The following is a 27,285-nucleotide window of genomic DNA, read 5'->3' as shown; positions in this document are numbered from 1 at the left end:
CAGTCACAGAGACGGACCAATTGATGACCCTCCGTTTACTGCTTTTTTAGAAGAGCAAGGCTCTAGTATTTTGCAGGGAATATCTTCAATCATTGACCTGAGCACTGGATTGTTTGTTTAAAATGCCCAGACCCTAGTCTTTTACGAGGGCAGCCAAGTGCAGGCATTCACTGGTTCTGAGGTAGTGTTTATTAGTAATGCAATGCAAGATTAGGCATACCATCATTGCCTTGCAACTGCTTAGAGAAAAGCCCAGGCATGGAACCCACTACAGCTCCAAACAGTTCAGGTGTTTATTGTAGTTTAGAGACTACCGAGCCCCTTCCTTTTCTTCTTCTTGGGCGGAGGCCCATCAGACTTGGATTCCGCGGAAGTAGATGCCTTTGCTGCTGCTCCTTCCGTACCTGGCACTTTGCAGACTTCCACGAGCCACTTGTCTTTCGCAGATAATTCATCCACAGCCTTCGAGAATATAATAGCTCGATCTGCTTTTCGCCTTGTCTCTGTCAGTGTAAAAACGTAAACACAAATAACCAGGACACAGACTTGCACATCAGCAGGCAGCTACAACAATGGAATTTGAGCAAACCAGGTATTCCTGAATGTTTCAGCAACCCAGTGCTAAAGGCAGATTTACATGAGGGACCACCATTTTGTTGGCCACGCATCATGTGTTCATACATCACTGCAAACTGCTCGCGGTCCGATGCCATAAAGCGGACTTGGCGACCAAACAAGCAGACAATGCCCTGGACGAACCAAAGTTGCTAGATTTTAAAGCAATTGGCAATGCTGGGAGGCAGGAAAGGGAGAAGATGAGCTTTTGTCCACAGACACCTCAGACCAACCGACCCCTATTCACCCCTCCGCACCACTATCTCGAACAATAAACGAACCACCCAGCACAAGTGCAAAGGCCTGTCTCCTTCTATTGTTCCAGAACTGTGTGAGTTGCATGCAGTGCACCTCCAGTGAGAGAGCCCATATTCGGCAGCCGAAACGTTAGCAGTGGGCTGGTTGCTACATCTAGTGCGTACAGCTTCACGGCACACCGTTAAAACCCATTGGAGAAACTACATCTAACATTTTTCGCTTGACCAGTCTGCGGGGTGACAGCATGCCTCATATAGTAGTGACGTGTGAACACATAATGCATGGCCTGTGGACAGTCAGTCTCTCATGTGAATCGGCCTTGACAGGCAAACACAGTCTACCACTGACATAAAGCAGGAAAAGAGAAACATAGTTGAAGTACTCTGGATGCTGTCATTCGAATTCTTTCCTAACCAACAACTTTTATACTCCCTCATGCAGCAGTCATTTCCCTTTTCTCAAATTTTTACACCTGCAGCTTCAATAACACTGTGACTAGGCCCACTGAACTTCATTATGGGTACTTCCAAGGTGGGGTATACTATTTCAATTAAGAAAGTAATCACTTATCAGCATCCACCAAAGTGCAGAAATGTTACTGTAGAGAAAAACACTACAGCTTTCTTAGGAGCTCCAAAGCTGGAAGATAATTTGTCCTGACCAAAGACCTCAAAAAAAAGCTGCCTTTGCTGCAACACAGCTCTGCTCTGGTAGCACCCGTAGTGCAGTAAAGATTTTGCATGGCAACTGTGCTAAGCTTCATTTTTTTTCCCCCAAAAAGCCTGACAAAGGGCTTGGCTCCAACAGAGGACTGCTTGATCACTGTTCAGAAGTGGATGGTGGTGCAGCCTAGCCACAGGGATCAGTGTAAAAAAGGAAAACCCATGTCAACGCACCACAGTGTGCTTTTGAAACTGGCCAGTTGTGGCGACACTTGCATATACTTTAGCGGCCTTTTCTAGTCTATAAAAGATATGGTCTTTGACTTGATAAATTACTACTACGGGCCAACTTAAATTTGTCCTCAGTGTTCCTCTGAATGTGATCCCTTTGTCAAGACAAGTGGCCGATGGGATAAGTACATTATAACATAGTTGAACCGGCACAATCTGTTCTAAACTAATGCAGTCTCTTTTCGAGATAAGTTCAGCTCTAGTGCCCTATGATTCAACAGTGTGGGTGCTTTGTTTCATCAACATCTATCCACTTGGTAATATGTACTGGAAGCAGCCCATTAGTACTGTTAAAATGGCTTGGGAGGAATAAATGTACACATGGCTATAAGCCTACATCACAAGGTTGAGGCCGAGTGCTATTGAATAAATAACTCAAGATTAGCAGAATGATCAAAGCATAATAGAGTCAAAAAGTAGGGTTAGGAGGGCCAAAGTGAAAACTCAGAACGATGTAACTTTGCACCTAAATGCACAGAAGGTTGCCAAGGAGATAAATTAAGGGTGGCTTCATGGATGAGCTGTGTTGGCTCTTTTTGCTTCATGAAGCACAGTGGGCTACGGGTCAGAGACCATATGAGAATGTGCCACAATATGTCCGGAGACTGTACTACTACTATTCTTTCATTCTGAAGAGTAGCATACAAAAAAAGAGAAGCGAACTGTCGTAACTGAGAGACCAAGTCAAGATGACGCTTTGAGTTTAACTGGCCTACTAGCAGACAAAACAAAGCCCTTGCTCATGAACACACATATTAAACTCCCCTGAAGCCCTTCGTTCTGGATGGGTGGATGACAAGCATGCCAGAATATAGCCACGTATGCTTCGTGATAACAACCACCCAATGAAATGGTGTGGGCATAATCTGTTTTACCTGCATGCATGATGACATTTCGACAGTTCCGGAACACTGCCTCATGTGCGGTGCACTCAGTAAGTCCATACACGAGACCCCTATGGAGGGAGTCAAGGACATAATGGCAATGTTCCCATAACCTCTCATAAAATAAATGAAAGGTCATGTAAAAAAACACACTTGAAAAATACTACTAGAAATTCTAGAAATTAAAAATGAGTATAAATGAGCGCCGCAACGCCATCAATATACGCACACAGCAAGAGGCACAAACCACATTAGCAATCATGCACAGCTGTCAATCAAGATTTCTGCCTTCAGCTAAGTCACACCATCAAATATTTAAAGCAACAGCCCCATTTAGATGCTAATAAATAATAAGGATACAGGTTAGCCACATCATATGGGCCCCTTAGTTCTCGAGGCTGCAAGAGACGAAAAGGGAAAGGATGAGCAACAGAGCAGTTGGACAATCAAGCTACTTTATACTTACTAACAGCTTACTAAAATGACAACATATTTAGTTTTGCACGCTACAAAAGATATGGGTGCTTAATCAATGTGTATATAAAATTCTTGTTCATTAGGAATAAAAGATGAGAACATGAAGACTAAATGTAAAATGAAATTGGCACATATGTAAAGAGATCCCACTTAAAAATTCAGCAAAAAAAAAAAAAAAAAAGACACTTATTCAACAAGTTCATTTATAAGTTTGTGCTTAATATGACAATATGATTAGCTGTAGCCATGTCATTCTCTTCGAGTGGTTTTCTCCAAGTGCTTTTCAGAAGGCCTCTGATTGTTTTTGCTGATGAAAAGCGACACTAATGTCAGTAAGTGTTCCCTATTATCTTTGTTCTTGACAGGTGGCATAGAATTTCCACGAATAAGCCATTGCCACGTGGGTATATTCCAGATGTGGGACTGAAAAAACAATGTGAGGATTTATACCTTTTGAAATTCTACATTACTTCAAAGAAGACAGCAGAATTATTTCTTTCAATAGGAAAAATGCTGTGGTACAGTAAAACCTTGTTGGTATGTTTAAAAAAAAATGCGGGAAAAAAACGTATCATCTGGAAAAACGTATGATCTAAACTGTCTGATTTTGAAAATTTTAATTGCTCAATCAAGTACAATGGCATTTATAACTGATGCTTTCACTGCATAAAAGTGTAGATTATCATTTATTGACATCAAGTATGCGCAGCTTCTTTTCTAACTCTCGCAGAATTTAGTCCATATTTGCAATGTCCTAAGCGCGGTAGAGATTTAGTAATAAGTCCGGTTCATGAAAGTCAAAGACAAGCTGGGACCGCTTCCTGGAGTGTTTCCGGATGCTTCGCCCTTTGCACTAGTGATATGTGGAGAAGCCATCGCAATGGCTTACAGGGGCCGCGTTTTTGTTCATGCTGCGTCCTCCAGACCCGGCCCGCTCGTAAGGAAGTGAATAGTTGGAAATTATCAAATGGTTCACTCCTATGACACCACATTTCTCCTCATGAAGTCACGTTTTTCGCGAGAACGGGCGCCTCATATGTCGGCTCGTTTTCGATGCTCCGCCCTTTTGCACCTGTACTTTGCAGGAAAGCAACTGTGGCTGGTTAGCGCCACTGATCAGTTTTTCATGTCGCGAGCGCTCGTTGGCACATGTCCTGTTGATAGCAAAACACATTATACGACCACCGTTTGTCGAAATTTTGAATGCAGTAACCGAACGATTGTGTTATCCAGGAACGTATTACCCGGTAGAAAAATGGTGTAACTCTATGGGAGATGTTTTACTGGCAGCGATTTGGTACGTTTGAAATGGGAAATTGTATAAACCAAGAGCGCATCAATGAGGTACTACTGTATCATAATTGACTATTGTAAACTGAATTTCCGGCTTTCATCTGCCTCCCTCAGCCCTTCAAAACAGCACAAGTCTGTACCTGCCTTGGTAGTCACATTATCTTCTGTCACTTACAAAATGGAGCACTTAGCTTCACAAAGCCCAGTTGGACAACCAGTAAACTCTGGGTGAACATGAGCCTGACATTCAGGGTCCTTAATCAGATTAGGCCCCCTGGCTGCTATGTCTATGTTTCCGGACTGAAATGCTGGTGCAATTTGCTGGCGAGAATCAGCGGGCCAGGAGAACAACCACAAGGAGCTGTGCTACGGTACGGATAGCAAGACAAAAGGACGTCATCTAAGGAGCCAGCACCAAGTCGCTGCCTGTAAAAATTAACAAAAGTAATGAACTTGGATTCACAATCCTCCTATCAGGAGTCGAGACTTAAAAAGAATGCCAATTAAAACCCTCGCTGTCTGTCCCCATGTACTCCTCCATGTTGCTTGCAGGGAGCTGAAAGTTGTAGCATGTGCAAAAGCGAAAGCGTTGTCGATATAATAGTAGGCAAATGCATACTAACTCCCTACTTTCTTCTGAATAACAATGAATGCAGTGGCAACAGTGTAGTGTGCTCCCTTTAAGTCCATCTGCACCTGTACCTCGTGAGTGCGTGGTGCTGCTGCACAGTCCAGACTTACAATAATAAAATACAGAAAAGACTTAATGATCGTCTGCAGACTGGCAAACTGTGTGTACAAAGCACAATGTGATAAATGCATTCAGAACCTTTTATTAATGACACAATAAGTTAAAGCAGTTTAAAAGGTGCTAAAACCTTTATTTTTTCAAAAAAAGCTTTGCTGTTAAATACTGCATTCCAAAGGATTCTTTACGCATTGCCAAGATCAGTGCCAGAAGAAACATAGAAATGCCACATGCAAATGGCAGGCATTTCACATTTACAATGCAGAATGCAACATAAAACAATCTTCAGACATTTATTGATAAGGCTTGATGTGGTAACGTTGCAACATGGATGTCATGCATTATTACTAGGTAATGGTTGTAAATTTTAGTAAATCAATAGTCATCATTAGTCGTGCAAATCAGCAGTACTACAGTGAAAAAGTTCAGTCAAATGATCAAGGCAGACGACAAGAAGCATTGCTGTCCGGAAGACAACAAACTACCAAACTAGTCAACCACCGTTCCGTTCCTGACAATTATCAGTGGCTTAAATTCCACTTTACAGCACTAAGTAGTAGGGTGCTCATATGCTGGGAATGTCAGTATGTCGCTGCATGTTGGAGGACCCCAGATGTTTGATGTTACTGAAGCCCTCCATTATGAAGTTCCTCATAACCGATGTTGCTTTGCGATGTTAAGCCCTATATGCCAAACCAAACCAGGGCTAACTAGCAGTGCTTTTATTAATTTGTAAATAATGCAGGCAGCTAGTGCTGCCGAAGGAGGAGACCATGCAATGCATGTATAATAACTCTTCGAACTTGTTCCCAATTGAACACTGAACAATACAGGATGAGACTCAGTTCCAGTGCTCAATCGTGCAGGGAAAAGCGATTCCTGAAAGAAAGTTGTCCTGGCAAGGTATAGCCTTATCATTAGAGAATGATTTAACTTTATGGACAAGTGGTGGTGGAAAATATCTTCATCCCGTGGTAGGCCAGATTTATTATAAATACTACACACAAATCTCACCACAGACAAAGAATGTTGTCCAATCTTGTTTGTGCTGTCGCTCTGATTTGATAAGCTGTTTTGTGAAGTCGCAAACCCGTGGCACTGCGTAGGTAATTCAAACCAAGCTAGGTATAGTAGCTCAAAAGCCCGAGTCTCCAAGACGGGTGTTTTGAAGTTCAGCAGCCAACACAGAAAGTGATGAAGTGTATGACTGACATCGACATCTTGTAGTGCTTTCACACTAAAAAAAACGTCCGAGCGAATTCGATCCGGCTGGTTTCAAACCCGGGCACTCAGGCTCATAGCCGAGCGTCTTAATCAATGAACCTCCCCGGGAGATGTTTTTGCTCATTATAACCAGGTTAAAGTATGGTTAAACATCCACAGTTTGATGCAACGCCTTCCAGATGGCTCCACAAACCCATAGCCTCCGCAATCAATTGCGCTATCACACCGGAGCTAGTCACAGAGTCCATGGTTAAACCTCTGCCATTTGAAGTGATGGCTCCCAGATGGCGTCACATGTACAGCTGAAACTGCAGCTGTGCTCTCACACCATGATCGCTTTGGCAGGGACCTCTGTCGATTTTAGCAGTACTAAATAGCAAACCCACTCAGGAGGGCTGCTTAGTGGTGCCAAAGGGAGGTCTTAATTTTAAATATGCACTGCAGTAATGTGAGTAATGCAATGTGTGGCTGCTGCCTCCTCTATGGTATTAGGGAGCACCATAAGGCCCCTAAACGGATCATACTGAATGAATTCTCCAATTGTGTAGAAGTAGCATGCCCACCACGCTATCCAAAGAGCAGCAGTTCGATTCAGTTTGACATTTTTCTTGACTATGACTACAAAATTCTGATGGGTTAAGAGGTTAATGAGGTCACATGGTCGTGTGATCTGGCCAAGCGCTGATCGGTCAATGAAGTGTGTGATGTACAGAGATTGTGCAATCTCTCTTGAGCAGTCAGGGATTTTCGTGACAATTGCTGCTAGCACTTTCTCGGAATGGGGACTTTAACGTTACTGGATTAAAACACGTGCAAGGAATTGCATTTCACTTCTCCAGCACTGAAACTGACTGATACTAACCCATTCTATGCTCTGCAGACTGACAAAAAGTTTTTATGCCACAACTGTCTTGCCTAGGCAGGTCACAGCCGAAAAAAAAAACAGCATCAGTGTTTACCATTTGCGACACAAGCTCCACAGGCACAGTGCATGCATGCAAGCACAAAGAAGCTTCTTATCCCTATTGATAAATCCTTCAGTGAGAATGGCACAGAATAGCTTCTTCTCCCTCAATTAAAAACTTCCCTTTCTTTCTCTAGCCATACTACTAGTCAACTAGTTCAGCTTTTCGTCACTGTTTGATATACATTTATGACTAATAAAGCAGCAGAGTAACAAGAGAGATTTTTTTTATTTCTGCCGAGTTTCATTGCTTTTTAGTGGTTGTTTTCAGCTTCAGTTTATCTTGAATTTAATTACCAGGTCATTTAATGCGCACAGAATCTGTAGAGGTGAGATGAACCATTTTTGAGCCTGATTTTGCCAAGTTTCAAATGCAAAGCAGCCAATTACCGATCTCTAGAGTAGCTGAAGTAATCAGGATGATACAGTGAAATGTCGTTACTACGAACACCACATTAATTAATTTTTCAAATTAACAAATACTTTAAGAATCCCTGGCAGGTTTCCTATGTTTTCAATGTTAAACTATTTCAGAATTAGGAATTTCAAAATAGCGTATATTTCAGAATAACGAACATATTTTATGTCCTCTTCTATAATCTAAGAACATCAGTATGAATTTGGCTAAAATTAACAGCGCCACAGCTTGCAACTCTCGCCGTTTCTGTGTGTATGGTCTGTGGGCTGCAGCTATCATCATATCTAGTACCAGCTCCTAGCACCACCACGAAGCTATGGTTTATTACGCAGTAGCCAGCAGGCCTAGCTGCCTGCCTTTTTTCTTCCTGTGTTGTGTGTCGTACGCGGGTCGTTCCTTTGTGCGTTTGCGTGTGCGGGACGTGTTTTTTTCTTATTTGCCGCGGACTATCTTATTGCGAAGTTTGTGCGAGATTGATGATGATATTAGCCAGTGAAGTGCCACGAAGATATGAACGCAGCTGCTTTCACTGCAAGAAATCGATGCAGGGAAAAAGCGATTCGGCCTCTACAGACAGCTGGCATTGCCCCATCGACCACCACAATCATTTCTAAAGACCGAGACAAGATTTTCAAACTTCAGGGAGCATTGAAGATGAGGTTATATCGAATTCTGATGTCTTTTTTTTTTTTTTGCACATGGACAAAGTCCGTATTTTCATCGCTCGGTGCAATCACGCACGCGATGAGGTGTTCTGCAAAGTGGAAGGTGTATGTGCTGTAGTGACGTAATGTAGCACACGGTCGTGCTTGCTGCACGCGGCAGAAGAAAATAATTGATTTGGTCAAATAAACCAGCTCTAGAGGTAGTGCAATATTTTCATTGGAGGTTTTGCTTGTCTACAGACGTGCCTACTGCCAAGGTACGTCATTTTCATATCTAGGTTTGACCACTGGCTTATAATCGAAGATTTTTCATTACAACGATATTTCAAAATAACAAATTTTTGCGATCTCGCGGGATTCGTTATATTGAGATTTGACTGTAATGGGAATGGCAGTAGTGATGAGCAATTGGATGTTTGTCCAGTAACAAAGAAAAAAGTAAAGAAAGGTTTAGAATCTATGAAAAGAGGGAAGGCCGGTGGGGAGGATCAGGTAACTGCTGATTTGTTGAAGTCTTATTAAAAACCAATCAATGGTCTCATATTGTTTGCCTTAGAGGGTGCCTACAGTGAATGCTTGAATCTGCATTTTGCGCAAGGATGTGGCATACTATGGCCGCTTCCCTTGTGATTTTTATGGAAGCAATGCGGAGGAATGCTGTTCAAATTGGCTCCATCGTGCGCCACAATTGTTTTGAGCATATCCAGATCTCTCATGTAAAAGCCGAAAGAATCAAATCAAATTTAAAAAAAAATCATCACCTTTTCATTATGCTAGCTCGTATCCCTACAGTAGAAACCTTGGTTCGTCTTCCATAGACGACTGTACATTTTCCCCCCTTTTATAGTAAAGGCATTTTGGATCAAAATCAGTTATAGTAAAAAGTGTGTCTGGCTGCGGCGACATACTTCCCACGAAATTGCATCGCCGCACAAGCACTACCGAGAATTTTGTGGCAAATTTTCCTTTTTCGAACAAAAAAAAAAGTCAATTGTAACACTGAACGCCTTTCTTTTTTTTTTAATTGCTTTACCACCATACTTATCAGCTTTGGGTTAAAGATAGCTGTATGTAGGCCAAAGAGGGAAAGCATGCAGCGCGTAGGCAAAAAATAAAAAGAAGTAATGCTGGCTGCGAACATGGAAAAAGGTGGTGCAGTCAGTTCAGAAAGTAAATCTGCAGTGAGATTTAGGGAAGGGAAGAAGCGGCCGAACACACACAGCGCTGTGGAGCACGAAGCACACGAAGCAGCGGCGACAAAAAGTGGAGGCACGGCATGTGCAGCTTTGCCGTTTGACTGTTGCTCATATTTCTCATCTATTTCCTCTTAAACGACAGAATCAGTGAAAGACCATGCCATGGTTCATGCAAGACTTTGATTTTCACATGAGATAAGTCAGTTGTATTTATACCCACGTTGCATTCATGCAAAACGAGTACATCCAAAAGATGTCAACAGAAAATTTTACGGTACAACTGAAAAGAAAGAAAATGACACGAAGAGACGATTAAAGTGATGGAAGGTTTTTTAGACTGCTTTTTTTTTTTTTTGTAATGAAACAAGACATGTTTAGTAAGAAGCCATTTAATTACCAGATAGTCTATTCAGGGACATGCTATCACCAACAAATTATATGGTAAAGATTTTTGCCGGTCTGAGTGACCTTACTATAAAGGGGTTCTACAACCTTAAAAGCCATTATAAAAAATTTGTAAATACTATGAAAATTCGAGAACTAAATATGCTACAAATTTGAAATAATGGCCAGTTGTGTGAAAAACTAACCCAGATTACTAAAATGAAATCAATGGCTAAGGGAAGAAGACAAGTTTTTAATCCAACAATTTACTTCGAATTTTCTCCCCAAAAGCGGTCAGAAAATGAGACAAGGAATTTTTGAATGCGGTCTGGAAGTCGCACATTTGTGCTCCCCTTTTCACCACTAAGCTTCATGATGGTGATTCCAAACATTTATATTGGAAAATGCTTGCTGCCGAGAACATGTTGACATCAAACTTCATCAGAATCTCTAGGGACTGCGAAAAAGTATGAAAATTCTGGCAGTCCGAAAAATCAGATTTTGTAGAAAATATCACTTTACGTAAACTTCTGTAGCTATTATAGTGGAGAAAGGGGGTCAGTAGTCCAGTCTGATTCTTGAAGGTCTCATTGCACAATGCTTACACAGACGAGTGGCAATCAGCGTTCTATGGCTGCGCTGTCGTCAGCACCTAGTGGGTGAACGCGGTCGCTTAGATGAAGTCCAGGCACGAAAGCAAACCTGTCAATGCGAGTTCGCTGAACCCCCGCATTTTGAGGATGCTTTACCACATAGTCGAAGCGTCCTCGAAATGCGCCGGGGCCATATGTGCAGCTATGCATTGCACTGCGCAAAGGGCCCTGTATGTCTAGCTTAAAATGTGCTTTATATAATAACATTTTCTACCCCCCTGAAAGCTGGAATAATAAAGTCCACAATACATGTTATGTGGAGACCTCCCCAGTGGCAGCAGTGCCACGGCAACTGCGAATGAAGTCCGAAAAATCGAGAAATCAGTCGCGATGCATCTGAAACTAAGACCTCATATACATTAGTTGTATGGAGTATGCCGTGGTCCCAATAATCAAACATGTCCGAAAAATCAGGTGTCCGAATTTTCTTTCGTCAGCTGTATACAAGATCCATACATAGTAAACGGAGCCCTAATATTGGGTCGCAAATTTATAATACCGGGATTGAAAGCATCAAGTCGATAGTGAATTGTCTCTAGACTGCACACAAAACTGTGACAAAAAACTGAAAGGAAACAAATGGAAATCAAGTGCCTGCCACTCACCATCCAAGCTCCGCTGGATATAATGACACCCTGCGAAGAACACCTCTTGTGAGTTTATACTGCAAGAAACACTCAGTAACATGTCAACAGCTGACTTCTATTACTTCAATGGTGACCATCATGTCTCCGCTCCACCTTGGTCATCTTTGAAAGATGAGGTGGCGCATATGCTTCCCTACGAAAAAAAACTGCCCACAGAAAACATTTCTGGACCGATGCTCCCCGGATGAATTCCCTCATAAGCTTCAACCCCGCCGGGGTAGAGCAGTGGTTACGGTACTCGACTACTGTTCCCAAGGACGCGGGATCGAATCCCGGCCTCGGCGGCAGCTTTTCGATGGAGGCGAAAAGCAAGGCGCCCGTGTGCTGTGCGATGTCAGTGCACGTTAAAGAACCCCAGGTGGTCGAAATTCCCGCAGTCCCCCACTACGGCAGTCCCCCAACTCATAGCCCGAGTTGCTTTGGGACGTTAAACCCCACAAACCTAACCTAACCTAACCTATCATAAGCTTCAAGGGCTGTTGATGAGTTCCTGTCAGATACTATGCTAAATAAATCTGGTCAGCATGAACCATCACCTTCTGCATATTGATTAACACAGCAAAGACTTGCCACTTTATACTGTATGAAGTTCTGCAGAAACATATGAATGACTGATTGGTACAAAGACAATGCATGCTTACCTTTCCCTTCCCTGCATGCACCAGAGTCTGGCTGTTAGCAATTGTGTTCCGCAGCGAAGTTTCATCACGAATGCATGGTGCATACTGAATTTCGAAGAAGAGCCCCCGGCCTTTGGCCTGTGCAAGAGAGGAAAGGGATTTGTAAAAGTTATTTGCGAAACAGAAAAATGACTTAAAACAAACAAACCACAAAATAAGCCAAGGTTTATGATTTGACTTGATGAGGGCTGAGTGTGCAATAAAACAAAAAACAACAACACAAGGGCATCGGCAATTAGGGTGCCCCTACACCCATGGTATGTTCCCACAGTGTGCAAGAATTGAGGCATCCCACCAGCAATGGGTTTTGACCCCTTTACTATGATTAACCCCTTAACCGTTTCGGACGATCTGCGCTCGTCCTTGCAAAGCTGTCCCCAAACCGTTTTGGACGACTATAGCTCGTCCTCGCTGAATAGGTTCTTTCCTTCAGCGTTTCGAACAAGCAGCTCTCGTTTGTGGCTTAGATGGCATTTTGCTCGACAGATGGCAGCACTGACCTGTTAACTTCGTTGTTGTCTACCACATAAACGTCTTTTACGTATGGCAGCATAATAACCGAAATCAGCACGAAAAAAATAAGCAGTTTTGTGAAGAATTTCGTTGATATAAAAAAACGGTGAAGGGGTTAAACAAGTCTACAAGTTGTGTTTAAAAAATAACAGGACACAAAAGAAAATTTGTTCTATGATGTGTGGACCCGAAAGGCTGCAAAGCAAGTGGTGCACAGCTTTCTATGCTTAGCAATGTTCCACCTTCACCTCACTGGATACCTATGCCAGCAAATTCCACAGTCAGGTGCATTTTTCAGAATAACTAAAATGAACTGCCACTCACCGCTCCATACTGTGTCCGCTTCACCACGAAAGGTAGCCGATCGTCAAGTGGAAGGCAGACAATGTCAAATTCTCCCTGGTTGCAGAGATGCTGAATGCAAAAGTCAAAGGCACAGCAAGTAGCATTCAAAAGAACAAGCACATTTAGTGAGCAAGCAGCATGCATAATAAAAAAATTGGACCATGACTTGGTGCAAGAACGAAAATGTGTCATCACATTTGTTTCTAATTAAATGTTTCGCTCTGAATGTAAGCCCTCATCACTCTCATTCTTCCCATATTTTAGCACCTAGAAATGACATGAGTGACACGAGTTCATGCATCTAAAAATTAAGAGCAATTTGGTTAGCGTAGAAGAGCAAAGAGTTATACCCTAGTCACAAGGCCATTTTCAAAGACGATTGAGTTGATAGCTTTTGATTTTCAATCGCGATCGAATTCGAAGGAGTTGTGCCACTGCTAAATGGCAAAACTCGAAGGCTGTTGAAATAGTTCTGGCGTTTGGCTCCAAACTTTTGTGGCGCCCCTATCGTCGCTTTCGGTTTTGCTTAAAGAGCTAAAATCTTTCAATACATGAAAAATAAAATATAACTGTTACCTTTTTTCTTTAGTAACTGCAGGTTTTTGTATTAAAAAACAACTTCGTTTTTTTTTTCCTTGAAATGCGTTGAAGTTCATACGGCTGTGCTTTTCATTGTGTTTGCTTTTCTCGGCGGTGCAGGTTACAGTGGTAAAGAGTACAAAAATAATGCACCTTAAAAAAGAGTGATGTTAATTTTAAATTATTACGAACATAATATTTTACCACATAAATTAAAGATATGAAATAATAATGCTTGTTCATGTTTTTGTAGAGTAAACGCGCTGTGCACGACAGTGCACGTGGCGCTCCTCGGGTCAACGCTAGCAACCTTAAGCGACCTTCGAAGGCCTTCGAGATCTCGATAGAGTTCTGGGCTGTTCTGTTGACTCGATGGACCATCGACTCAACGGCCATTTAAAACACCCGTGTGGCAGCGTTCGAAGGTCTTCGAGTCGATAGACGATCGGTTCGGGGGCCTTCGAAATGCCCGTGTGACAGTGGTATTATACACTGCTCGCTGCAGCGAAGATGAAGTCACAGCCTGCATGCAGACCCTGCGATACCAAGTGCTACACTTCTGAAACAAGTCGCCTGCAGACAGTGTGCACACGACACCATCAAAGTCAGCACCATCCACATCTTGCATAGGCTGGTCGTGATGAGACATTTGCTAGCAACAGCAATATTTGTGGCAGTACCCACTTATTTTTTACATATTAAACAAAATATACCACTGGCTGATGTAAGCACTAAGAACAAAAAATTTCACTCTGTCCGCATCCTAGTTTCGTATAGAAGAAAAGCAAAATGAAAGCTACACAAGGACTGCGGAAGAAAATGTAGGAAGCTAAACCTCTTAAACAACACCAGTTACAGTAAGCCCAACGAGCATCCTAGTACATTAGCCTTCTTACAGAATATAATGCAATTTTTCATAAGTTTCAGGCAAACCAAGCGAATAGAGCTACCAGGCACGCAACTGTATTAAAAAATATGTGCCTCACACATGCCATTTTTCTGAGAGGAAAGCAAACCAACGGCTTAATAGGGCAGGCAGGAGAATGATGTACGTTTTCACCAGCAGCATACAATGCCTTTCATCTGTAGTACGGTTGTATGGCTGTAGTGTGCTGCTAAATGTCACACACCGTGGCTGACGACAAATACTACTTGCAGGGCTTCTGAAACTCACCTGGAACATTTTTTCCTGCGTAACCGAGATTGCTAAGATGTCATACCTCTTGGCAACAGGGGACTGAAACTGAATGGAAACAAATGTCTCGTAAGCAAGCATGAGAACACATGGCATCTCACTGGCAAATTGGTTTCCACGAAGACAGACTCTTTATACTTGGAAGGTGAGCACCACAATCATTAGTTCGCAGCACTGAAAATGCTGAACTACACAGAAAGAAAACCTTACAGCTGGTCAGCTGCACTGTCAGTTATGTCAAGGAAGCTTCAGATATAAATTTTGAAGAAAGATGCCATTAAAAAAAAAAGAAAGTATGCTAACAATTTCATCACCCCTTCCATCACAGCACAGAAAATACTACCTGCATGAGAGGTGCGCAAGGTCAAATTCATATATTTAGAAAAATTCTGGACAAAACCAACAAATCCAATGCATTAATCACTATTATTGCCTGCTAAGACAGCCCGTGCCGCTAATATTGGCTTAGCAGTAAGCGACATACAAACTTCAATAAGATGTGATAAAATGACTTGCATTGATCATATTAACGTAGCATTGAAGCATTATCAAGACAATGAAAAGCAATTTCGTATACCTGTCAATGCTGACATTACAATGAATAAAGAATCGCCAAATTAGACCTTTGGCCAGCATTCATGCTGTGGTTAAACAGGCGAGTTGTTGATGTATCCTTGGCGTTAAAAGCGCAAATGAGAGGGACGAAGTAAAGTATAAACAAGACGAGCATTTGTGCCCACAGGTTTTCTAAAAGAACTGCCATTTTTATTTAGTGCTCACTGCAGGAAATTCTACCTTCAAATAAATAATACATGGTCAAACTGAACCTTTGGCAAGCAGAACTAGGTATAAAATCCATACCACTCTCTTGCTTTCCTCGCAGAAATGCCTGACATACCATGGCAATGGACTGTCTTCTGTTTACCATCAGATGAGGCAGTATTTATATTAGGTTATCCTATCACACCTCGTCGTAATACACTCACTCACTCAGGCACCACTCACAAAAGCTAGGTCAACCTGCGGGTCCACTCAAACTCACACACATTTTGGCTCACCAAACTCATGAATGAAAACTTATTTTGAGTGACGACTGACCTGGGTGCACTCACTCATTTTGACTCAAAGCTCATCTGGAATCACTGACATGAGCCCATCCACTTGTTTCGACTCAAGACACACATAGGTTCACTGAGCCGAATGATTTCTTTAGGCTAGGTGACACTAACCCAGGCAATTATGTTTAGGCAGAAGGGTAACTTTGGCGATGTTTGCTCCAAGTGGTTTGTTTTGGCATATAGCATCGATGCGGGGAAGCGGGTAGACATCCTTCTTCATTATGCTATTCAAGCGGCGGTAATCAACGCAGAAGCGAAGTGTGCTATCTTTCTTCTTGACCAAAACGACTGGTGCCGCCCAGGGGCTGTTCGATGGCTGGATTACGTCACCACGCAGCATTTCCTCAACTTGGTCGCAAATGGCCTGCCGTTCTCGCGGCGATACACGATAAGGGCTTTGGCGCAGAGGTCGGTCGTGTTCATCCGTTATAATGCGGTGCTTCGCTAGTGGTGTTTGTCGTACCTTCGATGATGACGAGAAGCACTCCCTGTAGTTTCGAAGAAGACTGCGAATCTGGTTTTTCCTGCTGTGGGTCAAAACTGGGTTGATGTCAAATGTGGGCTGACGGAATGGGTCCAGTGCGTCTTCCAGTGGTTGGTCGTGGAGGGCGAATACGTCTTTGAGTTCCGCTAATTCGTCGAGAAAAGCGATGGTCGTGCCCTTGTTGAGATGCCGGTATTCTTCAGTGAAGTTTGTTACCAGCACCTGAGCTTGTCCTCTCCGGAATTTCGCGATGCCTCTTGCGATGCTGATACCTCGTTCCAAGAGCAATTGGATATTTCCTTCGACGATGCCTTCAGCGGTTTCGATGTCCGTGCTACCTACGCTGACGGCGACGTTTGATCGGGGCGGTACAGTCAATTCTCCGTCGAGGACGTTTACAGCAACGTGTTGCGTCGAAGTCGTCGCAGCAGGTATGGCTTTGTCTGCAGAGAGCTTGATGAGCTTGGATCGGAGGTCGATGATAGCCCTATTTTCATTTAGGAAGTCCATGCCTAAAATCACGTCGCGGGAACACGGCTGCAAGACCACAAAGCTGGCGGGGTAAGTACGCCCATTTACGGTTATTCTTGCAGTACATCGTCCCGATGGAGTAATCAGGTTGCCACCTGCGGTGCGAATCAGCGGGCCATCCCAAGCGGTTGTAACTTTCCTGAGATGGGAGGCTAACGGTCCACTGATGACTGAATAATCAGCTCCGATGTCTACAAGGGCAGTGACTCTGCGACCGTCGATATCAACTTCAAGGTCACTTGTTCGCGTCCTCGCATTGCACGTGAGCCTTAGTGTCCGATCTCGGCTCCGTCGTTTCTTCAGGTCATGGCCGGGGCATACCGTTGTTACTTCGCTGGGCGGCGGTGTTTGCTTGCACTCTGGTCGTGTTGTCGTCGATGTCGTCGTGTGGAGCGGCGTTGAAATGGTTGCGTCGTCGTTAGTGGTCGGCGGCGGCGGAGGATCTTCGTCTTTTCGCCGTTGAGCAACCTCACCTCCAAAGGTTGCTGCCTTTAGTTTCCCCTACGGGGGCTAGGAGACCGTCCTTGCACGTAACTGCGGCCCGGCGACGCAAATCGGGCATTGTACGGCGATGGGGAGCGTGATAGACGCGTTGGTGACGAGTGCTCTCCACTGCGCAGGAAGTCGTTGATTTCCTGTGGTCGCTCGCCAGGACGGGGACGTGGGGCGTCGACAGCGAAACCACGGAGGCCGATCCGCCTGTACGGGCAGTGCCGCAGAATGTGGCCGGCCTTACCGCAGTGGAAGCATAATGGCCGGTTGTTCGCTGTCCTCCATGCGTTGCACTTCCTGGGGCTTGTTGGTCGTTGGTAGGCTTGGCGGGCGGGGGCCAAGGGGCGGTTTTCAGGAACAGGACGGTAGCGGCGAGGGCTCGGAAAGTCATCACTTCGGGGCGGAGGGCGACGTAATGCACCAGCGTAATTCATCGCTGTTGCCTCTTGTGCTGGAACAGTCGCAGCCGTCACAGCCATCGCTTGAGGAGCGCCCAGTTGAACTTCTTCACGGACGACGTCCGCGAGCGTCGCCACCTGGGGTTGTTGCGATGATGGTATCAATCGGCAGAGCTCCTCTCGCACGATCTCCCTGATGAGGTCCCGAAGGTTCTCTCCGCTCGCAGATGCGCTGGGGTAGTGGGTGGAGCAGTCCGGCTGAAGTGGTCGCTCGTAGTGGCGCATCCGGGTGGCCAAAGTCTTCTCAATAGTAGACGCCTCCGTTTTAAAGTCCGCCGCAGTTCTTGGCAGATTTCACACAAGACCCGCAAAGAGCGATTCTTTAACGCCTCGCAATAAAAGTTTGACTCGCTCACCTTCGGTCATATTAGGGTCGGCGCGGTGAAAGAGGCGCTTCATCTCCTCAACGTACGCCAGGACAGGCTCGTTAGGGAGTTGAAGTCTAGACTGAAGGAGGGCCTGGGCTCTTTCCTTTCGGACGACGCTTCAAAAGGCAGTCAGAAACGCTTCCTTGAAAGTCTCCCAATCCTTCATAGTTGCCTCATGATTTTCGAACCAAACTCGGGCATGTCCTTGAAGAACAAAGTAGACTTGCCTAAGTTTCGCGGCGTCGTTCCAGCCGTTGAATTCTGCCACACGATCGAAAAGGTCCATCCGGTCTCCCGCATCTTCATCTGGTCGTCCATGGAAGCAGGGGGGCTCACAGGGCTGGACGAAAACAACCGGTGCGGTTGGCTGGGCCATTGTCAGCGTCGATGCCTTCCGAGATCGAATGGGGTCAGGCAGTAGACCGTGTTCGGATTGTAGGCCTTCAAGTCAGCGACTGGCTCAGTGACCTGTAGGCTGGTCTTCCAGGCCGACAGAAACACGGTTTGGGTCTTCGCTTGAAGGATCAAAGGCTGCACTTCCACCAGATGTCACGTAGCGGTGACGAGGTCGACGACACAAATGAAGGGTCGATGATTGCACTAAAGAAACTCTTTATTTGGGCTGACTTGCGCCCGCAAAAGAACTAAGCAACTCGGCGGCGGCGATAGAAACAAACGTGCTCGACGATCGTCGAACAAAGAACGTCCGTCACACTCGGCAACGCTCAATTTAAAGGCTGCACAGAACATCTAGATAACGTCGAAAACAGCTACCAGCACGGGCTGGAACATTGTGGAAAGACACCCGAGTGGCTGGAACCTTCGAGACAGATCTCGGTGCATCTTGCGCTACAACAAAACTGATAAAGGTGTGACTCTCGACATCGAGCATTAACAAACAAAGATTACGGAACTGATACGCGGTCCAGAGTCAGAGTGATAAGCCTGTACGCCGGCGGCTGTTAAAAAGCAACAAATACAGTTTTGAAGGTTTCGCGGCACTATAAGGGCTGGAAATTTCAACCACCTTGAATTGACACCGCACAGTTTAGGGCATCCTGCATTTTGCTTCCAACAAAGCCCGGTAGATGCGGCTGGTATTGAGTCTGCATCCTCAGTATCAGCTGTCAAGCGCATTAAACACTGAGCCACTGTGGCATCCGAGCACCCCAATGCTTAACTGCGAACAATCATGAGGTGACCGTAGCAGGACCATCCACCACTCCATACATCTCGAATGCTAATGCTAATCAGCTCTCACTCAATATTGTTGCATTTTGCTTTATTTGAATTACATGAGCTGTGCTGCAAAAAGATTGCTCTGCAGAAAAAGAAAGGCACAGTACAGAACCTCACTTGTCGAGATAAGAAAGCTATGCAAAGGAAGAGGAGATGGCATCAGCATGAGCTACTCGGAAAGAGAGAACAAGCCCTGCGTCCTCCAGGACTTTGTATTGGACCATTAACCTGTGGGAACATAAGCTTCCAAATAACTGTGACTTTTTAGACTTGGTAATGATTTTATCAACGTGGAAGGTGGCCAGCCAGTTGAGCAGACAATGCCTGCCGCGTTACTGGTCGTGTCATCAAGGTATACCCATTGCTGAAAAACAAACTTCCTAAGCCACTGCTGCTGGTTGATCACAAATTACATTCAATGCTATGTCTCATATTAAGAGCCCTTTTTCCATTCTACATTTCACCAACACGTCACGCATGCACTGAATTGGCGGTGTAGGGTGTTAGCAGATGCTTTTAATGAGAAAGCATCATATGTCCCATCAGAACGAAAACCTGGCACACAAGCTGGTTTACAAGCTGTGCGCATACGTGCACAGCTTGTGAACGCAAGCAACGTGTGAGGTGATACATGAGAAAAATTTGCCGCTTATGTTTTTGCGGTTCTGTGTCTTCCTGAAGGCGATACATGGTACCGACCGGAAGCAGGCGTGCCGTGGCGGCTCTCTTTTGAGTGTTATGTATCCACGCGTCTCGCTCTCGCTCGCTCGCCAGTCTGCTGTACAAAGCCACCTAATAAAAACTGTGCACTCAAAACTTTACTTGGCCGGACTTTTACATTTTAACGACACATGTCGAAACACTATGCGCGATCCTCAGAACCCTGAAGCTGCGGCACTGTTTTACTCTGATTTACTTACCTTAAGCGGATACCATTAACGCTACATGGCACTGTTATCGTTGTTGACATCTAGTATGGTTTGCATGCCAAAATATAAGCAGTTTTAAATTAGAAATTGCAATTAATAATGATGTATCAGCCTACGGTAGCAGCGATCATATGCTGTTGGGGCGGCACATTGTGTTTTAATATATTAAGTTTTCACCATTATAATCTTTATTTTTCCTCTGCCCAACACCTCCCACTTGATTTCATGAAGCTGCATAATATGCATATATATTTTTAATATTTTAAGGTGGTACTTGTATGAAGGCAGACAAGCTGCACATGCTATTTATTCTGCAGCACAAATAAGGCAAGTGGCACTGTCTCGCATGCCCATGATATATTTTGGCGGACGCCAGTGAAGCAGAGCAATAATCAATAATGTTAGCATGTTTTAACAGGTGATGAAGATGGTAGTGACATGCTATAGTGAAAGAAATAAAAAAAAATAAAATTAACAGCAGCAGCAGAAGGAAGATACAACACATGGCAACGATGTGCTGTAAAAGTACTTCTGTTCATCCCTCAGTTGACAAAAAAAAGTGGATCGTTGGCTTGTAGGACAGCCACAACATATCGATGAACAAGTAGGCAAAACGCCTTACAACATAAGGCAGAAGTCAACATTTTATGGAGGGAACACATAGCTTGTATGTGAGACACAAATAATGATGCCTCTCTTTTAAGCTCCAATAATCAAATATGTTAAGCCCAGTGAGGGCGTCAGGAGTGTGCGCTAGTGGCGGAGAAGTCTGACAGCCCAACTTAAATGTTTACTTCTGTCACAGTGCCTGATGAATAGTTTATATCGAAGTTGGAACATCTGGTGACCTTTCGTTGCGTGTTTCCTAGTAATAATCGTGTTCTAACATAGCTGGTACCTTATATTCCCCTCACGTTCAACTTTGATGACGTGCCCAGGTTTCAGTCCTATACACTTCCCTTGGCAACACATTATTCTGCAATAAAAAGATGGACGTTATTGCAAATAAGTTTGTGGGTAGTCCTCTACAGTGCACTGACATTTTGGAGAGAAGCGGCTTCGACGATCCAGGGGTTCTTTTCTTCGTATTGTTGCCTTCAACAAGTATTCCGGGCAACCAGGAAAAATCGTCGCAATGGCTTCTCCAGACAGAACCACAATAAGTGGCGCACTTGCAAGCACCTTCCTGTTGTAATGAGCCTCCCATATTTTGGTAACAAAACTCAGTTCAAAGAGCTTCTCGCAGGCATAGTCAGTTGGCTGCAGCAAGCGGGCCTTGCGCGATATGACATGCCGACAAGCTCTTAAGCGGCCCTTGTCTTTTGGAGCAGCGAACATGGACACTTTCTCAGAGCACGTCTTAATTGTAACCGGAGTTAAATCAAGGAACGAAGCACTTTCTTCCCATGCCATCATTTTTCTATCGTGCAACCATCGGCGACAAAATTGCTTCTCCGTGCGCTGATTCCCATAATGAGGACTACAGCGAAGCCAAATGTCGATCACAGCAAAATGCCACATTCTGAGCACGGTGCTAGAAGGACCACGGTTCCCAGTCACTGGTGGCATATGTGCCCACTAAAGCCACGAACTACTTGTGCCGCAAGCGCACCAGCCAACCCTCTCTGCACCACTGTGTGCCAGCCTTGTCGAGAGCGCTGTACTTGCTTCTTGCTCAGACACTTTAACATTGTATAAGGGCCGCGAAGAGCTACTGTCGCCTTCTCCTCTTTCTGCATTGCACATGGAGGTGGCCCCGACTCGGACATCCAGGGACTCTTCCTGCAACCCGTGGCTGGGTCAAGTGGTCGCAGTGTTTGAAATGCGGACAGCAATGATGAACCGGAGTCTTTCTCTGGCAGCGGAAGAAAACAGCTGCTCGCGGAGCCTCTTGATGGCCTGAAGCCATCTTTAGATTTTTTATTTTTTTTCTCTAGTTGACATAGCCAATATAGAGAGCCATTTTAAACAACCTTCACTGAGCCCGCCCCTCAAACAAGTGCTGGCTAGCAACTGATGTGAGCATTGCGCGCGGAGATGTAGTGTGATGGCTGGGCGTCGCAGGGTGGATGGATGGATGGAATATAGGAGCGTCTCCTTTGGAACAGGGTGGTAGCAGTAGCTATCATGCTCATTTTTCTCCCTATATCTTAATTATTGTTTTGGTTAACTATACCATCATTCTATTTATTGAATTTTTGTTTCTACATTATTAACATTATGTCCCTTTTCTGCTTTTAAGTCACCAATCTTCCAGTCGTTTTTTGCTAGCTTCCACCGCCGGTTTATTCACCCGGCCACTGGTATCTCTAAACCCCCAGAGCTTCAGGAAAAGTGACTGTGCCTGCATCGACTTCCCGATGGATACCATTACATTCGAGTACAACATGGTCAATTGTTTCACTGGAGTTACCACATACAGCACATGCGTCATCTTCATTGTTAAATTTCTTTTTGTAGCTGCGTGTTCTAAGGCACCCTGATCTAGCTTCAATAAGTAGGGCACTGCCTCTTGAGTTATCAAAGAAAGCTTCCTTCCTGATCTGCCTTTCCCACTTTCATTATAATTCCACACTCTGTTTCTTTTCCATCGAATTTATCCAATTTTTACCTTCAATTTTTACCTGCAGGCCCGACTCAACGTAGCACCCTCTCTTGGCTTGCTGTCAAGTTTGTCCCAATGTTCTCCGTGGCGACTGCAAGGTGGAGGCATGCTGTTGTATCACTTAAACTACATACTTCTAACACCGTGGTCTTATTTATGCTGAGGTAATCTCTCTGTGCCCCATTTTTTTTTTCTTTTTTTTTCTATGTGCAATGCTGCCTTGTTAAGAACACACTAACTCCAATGTGGACTAGAACCAAGCAGAGCTGAGCACTTACCAGCCTATGTGACTCGATACTGTCTTTCAGGACGGCTGTCAGTCTTGTGAGAATCCTGAGTCTTCGATTTCGTGGTGTAGTTACTTTCAACTCTGGCTGATTCAGTGAGTACTGAGGAGGTTCTGGAATCTGGTACGAACAAGAAAAAACAAGCAGCCCATGCTCATCAGTTATGTCATTCCTCCAATTCCTGTTTATTTCATCAAAAAGCAGCGGCCAGGTAGCACAACAGATGCAACCGCCATTTCAGAGCTAAACAAGCTGACCTGAGAACGAGATTCGGATAAATAGTACCTTTGTTACTAAAGTGTACAGTTTGTTACGAAAGAGTACAGCATAGAGTTTGCAGCAAGAGCAGCTAAAGTGACGGAAGGCCCTAATTCACAAGCAGCAGTCTGGTTAACATGGCAACTGGGCATGTTGGTTCATATTTTGAAAAGATGACAGTGCAAGAAAAGACAAGGACTGAGACAAGACAACAACAATCAGTGATGTCCTTGTACTCTCGTCCGAGTACTCGTCGTTTTTTTGTGCTACCATCTTTTCAAAACGTCAGTCTGATTTCATATTTGCTCATGACAGAAAATAAAAAATAGACACTAAGAAAACAGAAGCTCAGGACTTACCTTGTTTTTTGCACCAAGTTCATTTGCTCCTATTTCAACATTGAGGGCCACAACATCATATCCAACTGAAAGAAATGAGAAGGGCAGTTCTAGAGTACTGAGGAAAAACTCTCAATCAGGTTGTTTCTCAAGTGAGTTTAGAAGTTATAATAGCGCAGAGCAAAAGAGAGCCAAAGTAAAAGATTGAATACCCGAAGTGTAACAACATAATGGCCAATTCTACAAAGAAAGCACTGTGTGTAGAAAACCTGATCGGTAACTTATCCAGATATCTCTGGACCCTAACTCTGCTTTGTACCTTCTTTTAATTACTCACAATTTGACACATTTCAAGAACATACTTTTTACTCGTCTGTGATCTTCTTAGATATTTGCGGCCTTCTAAGATATTATGAGGCAGCCTCTCTATAAAAACTAAAGGGCCCACGAAAAGCCATTTATTAAAATGGGAAACTGCGCACGAGCAATTAGTACCCCACCAGTCCTCTCTAAAACTCAAAAATATTTTTAACCTAACTCTATTAGCATAAAACATATCGGCGATCAAAAATGACGCTACTCCTCTCCTTCGTCAATTCAGCCCATGCCAGCACGCAAGAAAAGTCGCAACGGCACTTTAAAGATGTGCTTGCCCCTTAAGTGCAGTGCTTTAGTCTACCTGCATTAATGTCATATGTGACCAGGCTTCATTTTAAGGCGTGTCCAATATCTGTGACTGCAAGAGTGAAATCATGCATTTGATGTGGTATTGCCACGGCAACTCAGTGTATCTGGTGTCCAGCTGCCAATACCAGGTGATGGGTCTGCACCCAGTCACCGAAGCTGCATTTCGATGGAAGAGGCAAAATGCAAACAACATGCTGTGCAATATCAGAACTCACAGAACTCATTAAAGAATTCCAGATGATCCGAATTCATCAGGAGCCTATCACTATGGCAGCCCTCATAGCCCAAGTAGCCTTAGGGTGTTAAGCCCCACATACAACAAAATGCCTGCCATTTGATAAGGCGTTGTAGAGGTATGCATCAGCCCTAATTGTTTTGATTGCATAACTTTTATAGTTCTGCCTGTTCCGAGAATTTTAGGGCCAATTTGTCAAGACTATGGGCTACTGCTAGCAAAGCTTACTTGCATATGACTAAATGCAAGGCGGCACTCTTCATGCATCATGTATCAAAATACCAGGACATCACGAAACAAGTTGTGAGCATGATGTATTTTCCAAAAAGTATGCTGGACTTTTGCACCATTGCTTGTGCATTTAGATCATCATCATCATCAGTCAGACTATACTCACTGCAGGTCGAAGGCCTCGCCCTTATTCCCCCAATTAACTCGGTCCTGTGCTAGCTGCATCCACTTGACCCCTGAAAACTTCGAGCTCATTCACCCACCTTTCTGCCGGCCCCTGCTACGCTTTCCTTCCCTTGCTATCCAATTTGTCACCCTTTTCAGCCATCGGTTACTCTCTCTTTGCACTACATGCCCTGCCCATGGCAATTTCTTCTTGATTGCCTACTAGAATGCCATTAACACGAGTTATTGAGTTATTTCTTTGACCCACTCTGTACATTTCCTTGTTAATGTTACACTAGCATTTTCCGTTCCATGGCCCTCTGCGTTGTTCTCAACTTAAGTAGAACTTTTTTTGTTCAATATTTAGATGCCACAAAACAAAAATGTCCTGCCAATGACTGTGCATAACTTATAGTTGAAAAGCTAGTGAACTGATGAACACTGCTAGCACTATGGGTCCTATATGCATGGGGAGCAGCTTTTTCATAGAACCTGTGCTCCAAGTTCTGCAGGACAAAGACTTGCGTGTGCCATTGAAGAACCCTGATCCGTGAAGGAGAACATACAAGAACATCAGGCTCTGTCAATACAAAAAGTATTGCTGGAGTGATGTTGCTGCTTTCTAAGAAGAAAACCACGTCATGCAGCCGGGGCAAGCACCTAGCAGAAGCTCTGGCTAACGTTATCTCTAGAATGTTTCCCGCCGAAAATTTACAATTTCCATTTCACACGCTGCCCCGGAAAGGCAGTGGTCCTAGATCCCGGGACCAATACAAATTTTTTTTAACTAAAAGTTTCTGAAGAAGCTGTATAGCACTCCCTTGCAGCTGTGAGGCTGCACTTGGGTAGATGTCAATGACTAATTATTCCCTTATTATACTCATTTCCACCCTGGAGGATTCCCACCATTCCCACTTTGTTTATTGATCAACTTGCTCTCACCCTACCATCTGTTCTGCTGACCGTCCTGGTTAGCTCAGTTGGTAGAGCGACTGCCCCGGAAAGACAGTGGTCCCGGGTTTGAATTTAGGACTCCACCTTTGGGATTGCCCCTAAATATTCGACCGACCCACACGCCGAAACTAGGATACTGATAACTGCCGTCGTAGGAAAGCATTGGATATTTACGCTGAAAAGCGGTGTTAATCTTCTTAATCACATTAGCCTTGTCCAATTTCTCAGATCCTCGCTGTACAAGCAAATTCAAATCCATCTTGGCGGCTTGTGGACTTTCACATCCGCTGCAGAAGCCTTGAAAGCAGCTGTCCAGAGAATAAGAACAAAGGAAAGAACGGCATATTAGGTAAGAATGTTGACCGAGGAGTCAAAGCTGGCCCCAGCCTCGAAAAACAAGAAACAAGTCACTTCAAAGCTAAAGCATCGTCGAACCAAGCATGTGATCAACATTTACAGGGCACAAATCGCAATTCCAACTTGTGTCATCATGTGCCCCCGAAGAGACGCCAGTAAAACCAGCTGGACAAATACAAACAGAACAATTTAAGAGTATAAACATTCTACAGATTTAGTATTTCAAGGTGTACAAGCTGCAGATAAGCTGAAATAAAAGATCGCTGTTTTGAATCAACAAGGCTGTTTGTCATTTCTCGGATTCTCGGCGCATGGAGCTGCAGAGAACTTTACGTTTGCGGACATGAACAACACTCACAAATTAACATGCTCAAATCGTATCCATGCAAAGGCGAGATGTGAAAGTAAAAATAAATAAAACTTACAAGATCGCGTTTCGTTAGTTTCGTGCAAGGCATGCAGGACAACACGTGCAGAGTGTAAAGAAACGGAACAACCGCGGTTTGTTGTGGTCAATGTTACCAGCAAATATAGGTTTTTCGCTGTTGAACACAAAACAAACCCCATGTGAATTTTCTTCTGCGCTGAACTCAAAAACTGTTTATTTTGGTTTTCACAAGCTACTGTTATTTGAGATGTATAATGTGCTTTAAAAAAAACTGAATAAACAAAATATATTGAACAGCAATTCAGTTCCGGTTTTTAGGACGCGCTAAGCGTGCGTCGCTTACTTGCATTCGATGAGGAAGGAACCGGCTCCTTCTGGTCCGCAGTAGAAACCTTCGGAGATGAGAAAATAGAGTCTTTCACCACTCATGGCTATGGTAACCTCGATCCTTGCCTCAGGGGCATATCTCG

General features: G+C 44.1%; 1 protein-coding gene across 4 annotated transcripts; it reads right to left on the bottom strand.

The window, feature by feature from the left end:
- Positions 1-275: 275 nt before the first annotated feature.
- Rpp30 (ribonuclease P protein subunit Rpp30) lies at positions 276-27,285 on the bottom strand. Of its 4 annotated transcripts, none has more exons than XM_084593095.1 (11): positions 27,159-27,285; positions 26,245-26,378; positions 23,820-23,884; positions 23,194-23,322; positions 14,671-14,739; positions 12,897-12,986; positions 12,021-12,137; positions 11,338-11,367; positions 3,071-3,108; positions 2,702-2,781; positions 276-503 (listed from the first exon to the last, which is right to left on the bottom strand). In XM_084593095.1, the coding sequence occupies exons 1-11, from the start codon at positions 27,242-27,244 to the stop codon at positions 304-306; spliced, it is 1,038 nt and encodes a 345-aa protein (XP_084449221.1). In that variant the 5' UTR covers positions 27,245-27,285; the 3' UTR covers positions 276-303. The 4 variants fall into 4 exon arrangements, with proteins under 4 accessions (XP_084449221.1, XP_084449223.1, XP_084449220.1 ...); XM_084593097.1 differs by lacking the exon at positions 27,159-27,285 and adding an exon at positions 26,853-26,945; XM_084593094.1 differs by lacking the exon at positions 27,159-27,285 and adding an exon at positions 26,786-26,906.

This window comes from Amblyomma maculatum, chromosome 2 (genome assembly GCF_055883805.1).
Source record: "Amblyomma maculatum isolate TAMU_Amacu chromosome 2, ASM5588380v1, whole genome shotgun sequence".
NCBI classification, from domain to species: Eukaryota; Metazoa; Arthropoda; class Arachnida; order Ixodida; family Ixodidae; genus Amblyomma; species Amblyomma maculatum.
Note: the sequence above shows the minus strand (reverse complement) of the source record. Positions and strands in the feature narration are given on the sequence as shown.

Coding starts and splice junctions, on each gene's coding strand:
- Rpp30 (XM_084593095.1), bottom strand. CDS start 27,244: ATGAGTGGTGAAAGACTCTATTTTCTCATCTCCGAAGGTTTCTACTGC. Junction 12,987..14,670: donor CGCAGGAAAAAATGTTCCAG/GTGAGTTTCAGA, acceptor TTTTGCATTCAG/CATCTCTGCAACCAGGGAGA. Junction 12,138..12,896: donor AGCGGACACAGTATGGAGCG/GTGAGTGGCAGT, acceptor TCTCTTGCACAG/GCCAAAGGCCGGGGGCTCTT.